Below are 12,363 nucleotides of genomic sequence, written 5' to 3'. Positions count from 1 at the left end.
GTATTCCCCTACAGATTACAGATTACATACACCAAAATGTAGTTTGTAACGTAATCCATTAAATTACTTAAAGTGAGTAATGTAATCTGAATACTTTGGATTACTTGATTTGCTGTGAAATCATAACCTAAGATGTCTGCTAAAGAAAAATAGGCTCAGACTTTACTTAACCAAATTAAAAATATTATTGATAGAAGAGGAGGAGACTCTTCCACACAGCAGGATTTAGTCCTGTTTTAGTCCAGTTTTAGACCTGGTTTAGACCTGGTTTAGTCATGGTTTAGACCTGGTTTAGACCTGGTTTAGTCATGGTTTAGTCATGGTTTAGACCTGGTTTTAGACTGTTTAGTCCTGGTTTAGACCTGGTTTAGACCTGGTTTTAGACCTGGTTTAGACCTGGTTTAGACCTGGTTTAGACCTGGTTTAGACCTGGTTTAGTCATGGTTTAGACCTGGTTTAGACCTGGTTTAGTCCTGTTTTAGTCATGGTTTAGTCATGGTTTAGACCTGGTTTTAGACCTGGTTTAGACCTGGTTTAGACCTGGTTTAGACCTGGTTTAGACCTGGTTTAGACCTGGGTTTAGACCTGGTTTAGACCTGGTTTAGACCTGGTTTAGTCATGGTTTAGACCTGGTTTAGACCTGGTTTAGTCATGGTTTAGACCTGGTTTTAGACCTGGTTTAGACCTGGTTTAGTCCTGGTTTTAGACCTGGTTTAGTCCTAGTTTTAGACCTGTTTTAGACCTGGTTTAGTCATGGTTTAATCCTGGTTTTAGACCTGGTTTAGTCCTAGTTTTAGACCTGGTTTAGACCTGGTTTTAGACCTGGTTTAGTCCTAGTTTTAGACCTGGTTTAGACCTGGTTTAGTCATGGTTTAGACCTGGTTTAGTGATGATTTAGACCTGGTTTAGACCTGGTTTAGTCATGGTTTAGTCCTGGTTTTAGACCTGGTTTAAACCTGGTTTAGTCCTGGTTTTAGACCTGGTTTAGTCCTAGTTTTAGACCTGGTTTAGTCATGGTTTAGTCCTGGTTTAGTTTTAGTCATGGTTTAGACCTGGTTTAGTCCTGGTTTAGACCTGGTTTAGTCCTGGTTTAGACCTGGTTTAGTCCTGGTTTAGACCTGGTTTAGACCTGGTTTAGTCCTGGTTTAGACCTGGTTTTAGACCTGGTTTAGTCCTAGTTTTAGACCTGGTTTAGTCCTGGTTTAGACCTGGTTTAGTCATGGTTTAGTCATGGTTTAGACCTGGTTTAGTCCTGGTTTTAGTCCTGGTTTAGACCTGGTTTAGTCATGGTTTAGTCATGGTTTAGTCCTGGTTTAGACCTGGTTTAGACCTGGTTTAGACCTGGTTTTAGTCCTGGTTTAGCCCAAAATGTGAAAACTGGAAAATACCTCTGTGTAATCCATTTATTCCAACAAAGTAACTGTAATCCAATTACCACTCACTGAAACAGTAACTGTAACTGAATACAGTTACTCCGGTACATGTAATCTATTACTCCCCAACACTAATTTTGGGGTATGTAATCTGTAATCTGTCGGGGAATACATTTAAAAAAATAACCTTCCCAACACTGAAAACACTTTAAAGTTATCAAAAAGTGTGTCAGAGTTAGTTTTATTAGACCCAGAACAAACCGGAAGAGGCCGAGACGTGTCTGCGTGAGGCCGGGTTTAGGCGCGTGTTTTCCGGCGTGTCTGCTCGTGAAGTGTCGTGACCGGACAGCGGAGAAGCTCGGACCCCGGAAACACGACTCCCCCCGGCGGCTGGACGACACCTCAGACCGGGGGGTGGTCCGTGGGCGTGGGTCTGGTCTGGAGACGTGACAGCGGGGCACGGCGGGGGGGTTAACCCGGGTTTGTGATGTGTTTTTCGGTCCCCGGGGAGTCGCTTCTCTCCGCCTCGTCCGTCTGTCTCCAAATAACCGCGAACTGTCACGTTTTTTATAGCGTCTCCATGGAAACGAGGCGTCGCTACGTAAGGGGGACGCTGCGTGAGGGTATATAAAGCGCGGAGGTCCGAGGACAGGACATAAACAAAGTGCACGGACCGGAGGAAACTGAGCTAAAAGCGTGGATAAAATCATGCTGCACGGAGAAACACATTACCTGAGCGACTTCAACAGGTATGACACTACTTATAACTCAAAATGTCACGCTAAATTGTTTTTTTGTGATGTTTAATTGTTATTTTTTATGCTTAGCTTGCCTTAATTTACTGTAATTACTGTAAGGTGATCAGACAGTCCCAGCAGATTTATCCAAAACCTGTGATTTGTCCCAGTTTTATACAAGAAATGTCCCAGGTGTCCCTATTTTTATCCAATTTGACACCTGCTAACAGTAAAAAGAGGCATAAATTGTCATTTGTTTAAGTAAAATACAGAAAAGCTGCTTAAAAAATGACCAAAACACAAAGAAAATGTGACTATACAGGTACTAAACCAGGACTAAACAAGGTACTAGATCAGGTACTAGACCAGGTACTAGACCAGGTACTAGACAGGTACTAGACCAGGTACTAGACTGGGACTAAACCAGGTACTAGACTGGGAGTAAACCAGGCAGGTACTAGATTGGGACTAAAGCAGGACTAAACCGGGACTAGACCAGGTACTTGACCAGGAATAAACCAGGACGACACAAGGTAATAGACCGGGACTAAACCAGGACTAAGCCAGGTACTAGACTGTGATTAAACCAGGTACTAGACCAGGTATTAGACCAGGACTAAACCAGGTACTAGACCAGGTATTAGACCAGGACTAAACCAGGTACTAGACCGAGACTAAACCAGGTACTAGACCAGGTACTAGACCAGGACTAGACCAGGTACTAGACTGGGCCTAGACCAGGACTAGACCAGGTCCTAGACTGGGACTAGACCAGGACTAAGCCAGGTACTAGACTGTGATTAAACCAGGTACTAGACCAGGTATTAGACCAGGTACTAGACCAGGACTAGACCAGGTACTAGACTGGAACTAGACCAGGACTAGACCAGGTACTAGACTGGGACTAGACCAGGACTAGACCAGGACTAGACCAGGTACTAGACCAGGTACTAGACCAGGACTAGACCAGGTACTAGACTGGGACTAGACCAGGACTAAACCAGATACTAGACCGGGACTAAACCAGGTAATAGATCAGGTACTAGACCAGGACTAAACCAGGACTAGATACATTAGAGCCAAGTGCAGAACAATTTTCCTTAATTACGACTCGTTTCACAATTTTATTATTAACAACCACCAAATTAGTCAAAAATCGGGACACCTGGAACATTTCTTGTATAAAACTGGAACAAATCACTGGTTTTGTATAAATCTGCTGGGACAGGGGACACGGGGCTCAAAACTGGGACTGTCAATAAGGTTTTCTGGTCATCAACAAAGCAACATTTCACTAACCCAGACCAAACGCTTCGATAATTGTTGCATTTTTGGCTAAATATTTGAAATTAAATGTATTTTATTTTATTAACAATGAATAATCTGATTGTATCTACATTTGGTTCGTCTTGATTTTGCATTGCGTTGTTTTTGTCCATTAAAATGTAAAATTTGTTCCTGTTTTGGTTATGCAAAAAGCCTTTCGTCCATCTTAGGCAGCAGACTTGGCTTCCATCTAAAGTCATCGTTTATAATTACAATGCTCCAGTTGGTTTAATATTTGTCTTTTTTTTTTATCTTTGCAGAAGTCCAGAGCGTCGTGTCGTGCTGAAATACAGACGCTCTCCCTACGAGACCAGCCCCGACTCCGGTAAGTTCAAAATATTTACACAAAATACTGCGAGTACATTTATTATATGTGTACTAGTGTTGTAGTCAAGACGCTCTAATCGAGACCGAGACAAGACCGAGACCTCTGAGGGTCGAGACTAAAACAAGACCGAGACTTTTAAAGGTCGAGGCCAAGACAAGACAAGACCAAGGCCCATTGAGACTAAATCAAGACCATCTTTGTCATTTTCTACATTTATTTGTGTTTTACAGTTTTGGCACAAATATATCAATGTTTTTATAAATCTATCTCCATTTAATCTGATAAATGTATGCTTTAAAATAAGACACTTCTCATAGTATTAGTAGTAGCAACAGTAGTAGCAACAGTAGTAGTAGTAGTAGTAGTAGCAGCTGCAGTAGTGGTAGTAGTAGTAGTATTAGTAGTAGTAGTAGTAGTAGTAGCAATAGTAGTAGTAGTAGTACTAGTAGCAGCAGCAGCAGCAGCAGCAGTAGTAGTAGTAGTAGTAGTAGTCGTAGTAGTAGCTTCAGCAGTAGTAGTAGTAGTAGTAGTAGTAGTAGTAGTAGCAAAGCAGTAGTAGTAGCAGCTGTAGTAGTAGTAGTAGTAGTAGCAGCTGTAGTAGTAGTAGTAGTAGCAGCTGTAGTAGTAGTAGTAGTAGTAGTAGTAGTAGTAGTAGCTTCAGTAGTAGTAGTAGTAGTAGTAGTAGTAGTAGTAGCTTCAGCAGTAGTAGTACCAGCTGTAGTAGTAGTAGTAGCAGTAGTAGCAGCTGTAGTAGTAGTAGTAGTAGTAGTAGCAGCTGTAGTAGTAGTAGTAGTAGTAGTAGTAGTAGCAGCTGTAGTAGTAGTAGTAGTAGCTTCAGCAATAGTAGTAGTAGTAGTAGTAGCAGTAGTAGCAGCTGTAGTAGAAGTAGTAGCACTCGTAGTAGTAGTAGTAGCACTCATAGTAGTAGTAATAGTATCAGCTCTAGTAGTAGTAGTAGTACCAGCTGTAGTAGCAGTAGTAGCAGCTGTAGTAGAAGTAGTAGCACTCGTAGTAGTAGTAGTAGCACTCATAGTAGTAGTAATAGTATCAGCTCTAGTAGTAGTAGTAGTAGCAGCTGTAGTAGCAGTAGTATAGTACTAGTAATTGTAGCAATAGTAGTAGTAGTAGCACTCGTAGTAGTAGTAATAGTAGCAGCTCTAGTAGTAGTAGAAGCAGTAGTAGCAGCTGTAGTAGCAGTAGTAGTAGTAACAGTAGTAGTAGTAGTAGTAGTAACAGTAGTAGTAGTAGTAGTAGTAGTAGTAGTAGTAGTAGTAGTAGTAGTAGTAGTAGTAACAGTAGTAGTAGTAGTAGTAGTAGTAACAGTAGTAGTAGTAATAGCAGTAGTAGTAGTAGTAGTAACAGTAGTAGTAGAAGCAGTAGTAGCAGCTGTAGTAGCAGTAGTAGTAGTAGTAGTAGTAGTAGTAGTAGTAGTAGTAACAGTAGTAGTAGTAGTAGTAGTAACAGTAGTAGTAGTAGTAGTAGTAGTAGTAGTAGTAGTAGTAGTAGTAGTAGTAGTAGTAGTATTTAGACCTTCTGTCATTACACAAACAGTGAGTTAATCTGCACAGTCGTATCTCGTAAACTGGAGTCGTGCTCATTTAAAGTCGTCGATGAGTTTGTCTGCGAGACAAAAGCCGCGGACACAGAGGGACGTCAATGTCTTTGTGGACGAGGACGGACGAGGACGGACAGAAGAGGACGGACAGAAGAGGAGGACAGAAGAGGACGGACAGAAGAGGAGGACGGACAGAAGAGGACGGACAGAAGAGGACGGACAGAAGAGGAGGACAGAAGAGGAGGGACAGAAGAGGACGGACAGAAGAGGACGGACAGAAGAGGACGGACAGAAGAGGACGGACAGAAGAGGACGGACAGAAGAGGACGGACAGAAGAGGAGCACAGAAGAGGACGGACAGAAGAGGACAGAAGAGACAGAAGAGGACGGACGGACAGAAGAGGAGGACAGAAGAAGGAGGACAGAAGAGGACGGACAGAAGAGGAGGACAGAAGAGGAGGACAGAAGAGGACGGACAGAAGAGGACGGACAGAAGAGGACGGACAGAAGAGGAGGACGCTGGGGCTGGTGCCAGGTTACGACGGCGGCGTAAACTCAAACTACTGTTCCAAAAGTGTGTCAGGAGTAAAGAAGTGTCCACAATCACACATCTGCTCTCAGGACCATCTGTCAGCGTATTTCAAGTACTTTATTGCTACTGTGGTACTACTACTACTATTATTATAACTACTACTACAATACAAAATAAGACATTTCGTAAACCAGGTCTAAAAAAAAGAAAGAAAAAGAAAAGTACAAAAATACAAGATTACCTCCACCTATGTCATCAGCACGGAAAATTTGATCTAAAACACAGGTCTAGTCGAATCATAACTATTGTGCAGTTTAGACAGGTTTTGGATATAAATATAAATATAAAAAATTGGTTATTTGTAAAATCGTAAATATAAGGATTTTACTTATGTCATATGATGTCATATATGTGTAAATAGGATGCTTGGTCATCCTAAATTATCGTATTTTTCGGACTGTAAATCACTCCAGAGTATAAGTCGCACCAGCCAAAAAATTAGTAATGAAGAAGAAAAAAAACATATATAAGTCTCGCTTTTTGGGGGGAAATTTATTTTGTAAAATCAGAGACCAGGGACAGACATTTCCTGTTAAAAGTCAAGTTCTAGTAAAAACAATAGAAGAGAGAAGAACAGACTGTTAACGTCACATATGAACAGTTCTTCAGATAAACTATAACATAAACAACAGAACAGAACAAGTTTAACAAACTCTCCATCTCACTCCAAATCACTAAATCCATTCAATTCTTCATCCTCGGTGTCACTTCTGACAAACTCCTCGACCTCCGGAGGTAAACGTTGCGCCGCTTCCTCTTCTGTGTCGCTGTCATCAGACTCAACATCAGTTCCAGTTAGAATTATTCGGGTCTTTCTGAATCCCGACAGGATGGTTTCGGTGTCACTGAAGTCCAGACTTTGTCCATCCATCCAGTGACTTCAGGAAAGTTTCATGGTGCGTCCTCCAGGTTACCGTGAAGCTGTGTTCTCCATCCCCGCTTTCCACAAGTCGTTCACAAGTTTCTCGCTCACTCCAAACTTTCTTTCTGCTTCTCGATTACCGATTTCAGCTGAATATTTCACGACTTGCAGCAGGACAGAGGCTCTTTCTGCAGGAGACATGCGCAGTAGAGCCAAGTGACAGTGGTACAGGAGGAACAGGAGCAGCAGATACTCACACACAAGACTAGAGCGCCCTCTTGTGGCTGTCAGTCTCTCACGGCTTCTGTGTGAAAATTTTAATATATACCGTATTTTCCGGGCGATTAGCCGCGGTCTTAAGCCTCTAACTCCATCAAAAAACGACCGCACGCCCCGCAATCCAGAGCGCCCCCCAACACGCAAACACACACGGAGCAGACAGCGACCGCACAGCGAAACACACCCGCAGACACACTCATCACTCCACGCCGACGAGGAACGGAGGAACGAACCGAAAAAGCGAGCGCAATGTGCCGCTTCTAGACACGACTGAACAACTGAGTCACTGCGAACACGCCGACAATCCGTTGGTCCCAGACAGCACCTCCCTACACGCCACAACTGAACAAAGCCCAGAGTCACCGTGAACGAACAAACAAACAAAACCACTGATCCATCATGTGGGGAAGCTGGCCCAAGTGGTCAAAATGAGAGTCCAGTGCAAAGTTGTCCTTCACCAAACCAAATTCTTTATTGGATCCTTCCAAGTCGTGGGCAAAATTATATACATATTTACAAAAAAGAACTGTGCTTAACTAAACAAAAGCAACCGAAAATAACGCAACAAAAGAAAATACCCACAGGCACCTGGCTGCACTGATGGTGACCTCCCTACTGATTAAACTGCCTCTACTTATATACCCCCCAGAGAGGAAGTCCCTCCCCCTGGGTTCACACCAACTTACGGGGAAAACTGTAGCAATTTCCTTTCCTTACTGGTGTGCTGCCTTAAATTATTTTCTGAAGCCTAATCCCCCTTTTAAACTGAACAGTGCTCCAACTTAACTAGATACACTGAAACCAAAATTCTAATAACCCATTTGATAAAACAAAGAACCATTTCCGAGGCTTCCCTCCACATGGTCTGGGCCAACACCTCCCCCTGAGCCTATAAATATGGCTGCCAAAGGACACGCCCCCTCTTTTGTTCCCAGACCATGTGGAGTCACAGGTAAAGGTGGTAAGTTTAAACAAAAATGAAGGGATATAACCAAATAAAATGAATTTAAAGTAACTGTGTGAATGTGATCACTTAAACAAAGACTAAATAAAACAAACCCGGGATAGTTATTATTTAGCTGTTTAGTTGATATAGATAGATGTAACTGAACTAAGGTGAAAAATGGGGACAAAGGCCCTCTTTGTCACACATCACACTGTTGTGTTTCCTTTAATGTCCACTGCGGTTTATTTGTAAAAAAAAGTTCGAAAATAGACCATTTAATGACAGTGCGTTTATATAATCCAGAGCGCCTGATAGCCCGGAAAATACAGTAAGTCGCACCGGAGTATAAGTCGCAGGAAACACCCAAACCATGAAAAAAAGTGCGACTTATACTCCGAAAAATACAGTAATAGCTAAAAAAGAGAAAGAACTACACAGACCATGATCCTTTGCTCTGTTTCATTGCAGACTACATGAAGATATAACTGTACTTTTAAATCTTTGGTCTTTGGATTATGATTCGACAGTAAAAATCAGCGTCTTTAATCCTTTCTGTATCTTGTTTTTGTCTTTTCTCGTCCAGATTTTCGTGGTAAAAGCCGCGTGGTCACAAACGGCCGCGAGCGCTGGCGCCAGCAGAACGTGAACGGGGCGTTTGGCGAGCTGCGGCGGCTCATCCCCACTCACCCCCCCGAACGCAAGCTCAGCAAAAACGAAATCCTGCGCCTCGCCACCAAGTACATACACTTCCTGGAACAAGTCCTACAAGTCCAGGACCAGGATCAGGACCTCGACCAGCACCGGGACCAGGACCAGAACCAAGAACTGGAGCAAAACTTGGATCAGAGCGAAAAACAGGTAAAACTCAAGTGGGAATGTTTAGGTTTTGCCATCATCCATATCCCTGTGTCTGGTCCGTGTATGATTCGTTCTTTTGAATTTCAATCAAGAGCGAAAAACAATAAAATGGGAAAACAGTTTATTATTTCGTTATTCAAACAAAAAATAGTTTTTGACCTCTATTTACAATGTTTAATTTAAAGTTTTTTTCACGCTGCTAGAAGGACTCACCTGAAAAATCGTTGAAATTTTATAGCAGCACGTTTACTTCATGGATTTATAATAAAAACTGGATAAGTCATTCCTCCTCTGTCACGGCTCGAAACCAACTAGTGGCTGCTCCAGGTACTGCAGCTCTCGGGAGTTTGGGCCCAGAAAATATTCTCCCACAGAAGCACAATGTATTTTTGGGAATTCAAACTGCCCGAGTTCTGACTGGGCATCCACAACTTTCACAAAGGTTGGATTTTGTAGGATTCTTTTCTATTTTCACAACATAAACTTTTCAAAATATTTAAATCCTCAAAGTTCCTAAAATTTCACATTGCAAGACTTAGCCCAGCCCTGCTCTGAGCCCACGCTCGCTTCACTGTAGGCGCTTTATGTTGTGCATGTTACAAATGTCACACGTATTCAGGAAGAAAATGTGGAAGTGAAAATTTCTTTTGGGCTCATGCGCCAGTGTAGTCTGATTCACCAGCCAGTTTTACTTCGTGGAAATCATCTGACCTCGTAGTGTTAGAATTCGTTCGCTCGACAGTAGGCAGGTACTTTTTTTAAATTTAACCAATCGCTGCTATTTGGTCGTGACGTATGTAATGCGCCGCTAACGGGGATAACTGGTACATTAAGCTTTTCCCAAATCCTGTAGGAAGAAGGACAATAACGTCTTTCCCCTTGATAAAATTCACCAAACATTCTCTTTGTTCCGGCTTTAAATCCTCGATCTCGGGAATCGTTGACAACACAGAATATATGGCTCTTCGCTGATTGGCTGGTGCCCGAGCTTCTGGAATTTTTGCGAACTATCTAGTGTATTCCAATTTCAGACCTAGTTGCTGGAGAGAAATGAAATTAAGCGGAGGCACTAGGCGGAGCCAGCCTGGGTAGCGCCAATGAGCTACTGAAAACAATACGACACCATCTTGGATTCATCTTCCAGATTTTATTATAGTTTTATGATTTATTTTTTATTTCATTCTAGTCATTGTTGAACTCCATGACAAGAAACAGGAAGCAGCGAGGAACTCTCCTTTTGTTAAGTCGACTCTGAATTCACTCGTGGCGCTGAGCAGCTGAACTTCCAGGGCAAATAATCCAAAACCAGAGAGAATAAAATATCAAAAATGAAATAGCAACCGAGACTGATTTTTGATTGGTGTTAATTGAAATAAACTTTAAATTAAATATTGGAAATAGCGGTTGAAATCTGTTTTTTTTAAGATGGTAAAAATCTGATTACGGCGCCTTTAACAAGAGATTTTAAAAGCTGAGGTGTAATCTGAGTCCTTTTTCCTCCTCAGAACCTCCAGGAGATCCAGGTCAGCGGCTGCACTCCGTCCCCGACTTCGAGCTACGACAGCGGGATCGACTGGAGCCCGCGCAGCCTGATGGAGGAGCTGGACTCTGCGGCGCTCAGTTTCAACTAAAAAAAACGAAAAAACAACTCAAACATGTTTCGGTTTTTGTTCAAAGAGCTTCGTTTTCAGAAGTTCGGCCTGACAAGAGAAACATAAAGTATCTGCGTCCAAATGCAGGTTTGTGAATCGGCACAGAGCGACTGAAAATCTGTCTGAGTTTCAAAGAATATGGGCTTTAATTTTTTTTTATTTTTTTTTTTTGATTACGTTACAAATCCCAAATTAACGGGCCTCTGTTATCATGTAGTTTCCTCATCAAAAATAGACCTGAAGTTGTGTTTTTTTCACAAATCCTTCATTTTTAAACTTAGTTCTTTTGAGTTTCTGAGACTAAAAACACAGAATTACTCAAATATTTATGAGTGAAACAAAACACAACTGAAGAACTGTGTGTTTTTAATGAGGTAACAGCGTTTTAACATGTCTAAAAGAGTAAATTTTGCGTAATATCGTATCTTTAAGTACAAAACTTTACTACTAGGTTTACTAAAAGGAAGTCCAAATATGAGTAGAAGAAACACTTTCCACTAGAGATGCAACGATATTCGATATAATATTGAATCGTTCGATACTGGTCTCACGATTCGATACACGTGTCGATACGCACGAGTCTCTCCACGCGCGCTGTGTTAGTTATTTTGGTCCGAAAGAGAAACCATTATCGCAGCGTCCTCCTCAGATGCAGCCAGAAAACAGCTCCATAGGGATTTACAGCTGAAATATTTTAACCGAGGAGGGTTTTATCTTTCACTCACTTTTTATTTTACCTTGATTGACCCAGGAATGACAAAGATATTCACTTTTAAATACTTTAGAATAACTTTTGGCTTTACATCAGCTTTTTCCTCAGACTCTATCTCATCATTTTTAGTTAGAAAACGTTTTGTTGAGACATTTCTATGTAATACAACAGAATTTTAGTGTTCAGAAAAAACTTTGTTTGTATTTACACTGAATACAAATGCTGTAAATGATTGAACCAAATGAACTAAAACACTTAGAAACTACAACTGTACATTAGTTCTGTTGTGTACTCTATTTAATGTAGCAGAAAAAAGTACATGAGATTTTTTTTTTTTTTTTTTTTGCGTCTTAAAACATATCGATTTGTGACTCGTGTATCGAGATATGTATCGGATTGTGGGAAAACCGTATCGTTGCATCCCTACTTTTGAAATAGCGCTAGAATTTCCTCAAGAAAATTAAACCTAAATTCTTAGATTTAAAAAAAAACAAAACAATATTTAACCATTTTGTTTAAAGTGGAATTAAATACCAACAATTTCTTCATATAGAGCTGCTAAACAGGGCGGAGTCTGGAGGACTAAAGGGAAGAATGAAGGAGGACTAAAGGGGAGAGTGAGGAAGGACTAAAGGGAGACTGGAGGACTAAAGGGGAGAGTGAGGGAAGAGGAGGGGCGGGGACTAGAGGACTAAAGGAGGGAGTGAGGGAGGACTAAAGGGGAGAGTGTGGGGGGAGGAAGGGTGGGGTCTGGAGGACGAAAAGGGAGAGTGAAGAGGGAGGAGGGGTCTGGAGGACTAAAGGGGAGAGTGAGGGAGGGCTAAAGGGGAGAGTGAGGGAGAAGGAGGGGTCTGGAGGACTAAAGGGGAGAGTGAGGGAGGACTAAAGGGGAGAGTGAGGGAGGAGGAAGACTAAAGGTTTGCAGGACTAAAGGGGAGAGTGTTCCTTTATTATAATCATATAAGGAACAGTGTGATTGATCGAACATGTATCCACACTTCAAACTCCGCCCCTGCAGCCAGCTCTGTGATCGGAGCAGTCTTTTGTGATGTCACCAACTACTTGAGATTCCTGTAGCCGCTTGAGCCAGGACGCACGCATTTTTATACAGTTCAAATATACTTAATGTGTAGTAAAACTGGC

The 12,363-nt window shown here is 41.8% G+C and overlaps 1 protein-coding gene across 1 annotated transcript; it reads left to right on the top strand.

Moving 5' to 3' along the window:
* Positions 1 to 1,828: 1,828 nt before the first annotated feature.
* LOC110161289 (T-cell acute lymphocytic leukemia protein 1-like) lies at positions 1,829 to 11,848 on the top strand. Its single transcript, XM_055165214.1, has 4 exons — positions 1,829 to 2,122; positions 3,697 to 3,761; positions 8,582 to 8,856; positions 10,362 to 11,848. The coding sequence occupies exons 1-4, from the start codon at positions 2,082 to 2,084 to the stop codon at positions 10,485 to 10,487; spliced, it is 507 nt and encodes a 168-aa protein (XP_055021189.1). The 5' UTR covers positions 1,829 to 2,081; the 3' UTR covers positions 10,488 to 11,848.
* Positions 11,849 to 12,363: the final 515 nt, after the last annotated feature.

The sequence above is a fragment of the Boleophthalmus pectinirostris genome, unplaced genomic scaffold (assembly GCF_026225935.1).
Source record: "Boleophthalmus pectinirostris isolate CB_2022bp ecotype Guang Dong unplaced genomic scaffold, ASM2622593v1 HiC_scaffold_7, whole genome shotgun sequence".
NCBI lineage: Eukaryota > Metazoa > Chordata > Actinopteri > Gobiiformes > Gobiidae > Boleophthalmus > Boleophthalmus pectinirostris.
The sequence above is the reverse complement of the archived record's forward strand: the minus strand, read 5'-3'. Positions and strand labels throughout refer to the sequence as shown.

What these genes read in the sequence shown, in the direction of transcription:
- LOC110161289 (XM_055165214.1), top strand. Translation starts at nt 2,082, where the DNA reads ATGCTGCACGGAGAAACACATTACCTGAGCGACTTCAACAG. An exon ending in TACCTGAGCGACTTCAACAG is followed by an intron (nt 2,123 to 3,696) that starts GTATGACACTAC and finishes TTATCTTTGCAG; the next exon opens with AAGTCCAGAGCGTCGTGTCG. An exon ending in TGGATCAGAGCGAAAAACAG is followed by an intron (nt 8,857 to 10,361) that starts GTAAAACTCAAG and finishes TTTCCTCCTCAG; the next exon opens with AACCTCCAGGAGATCCAGGT.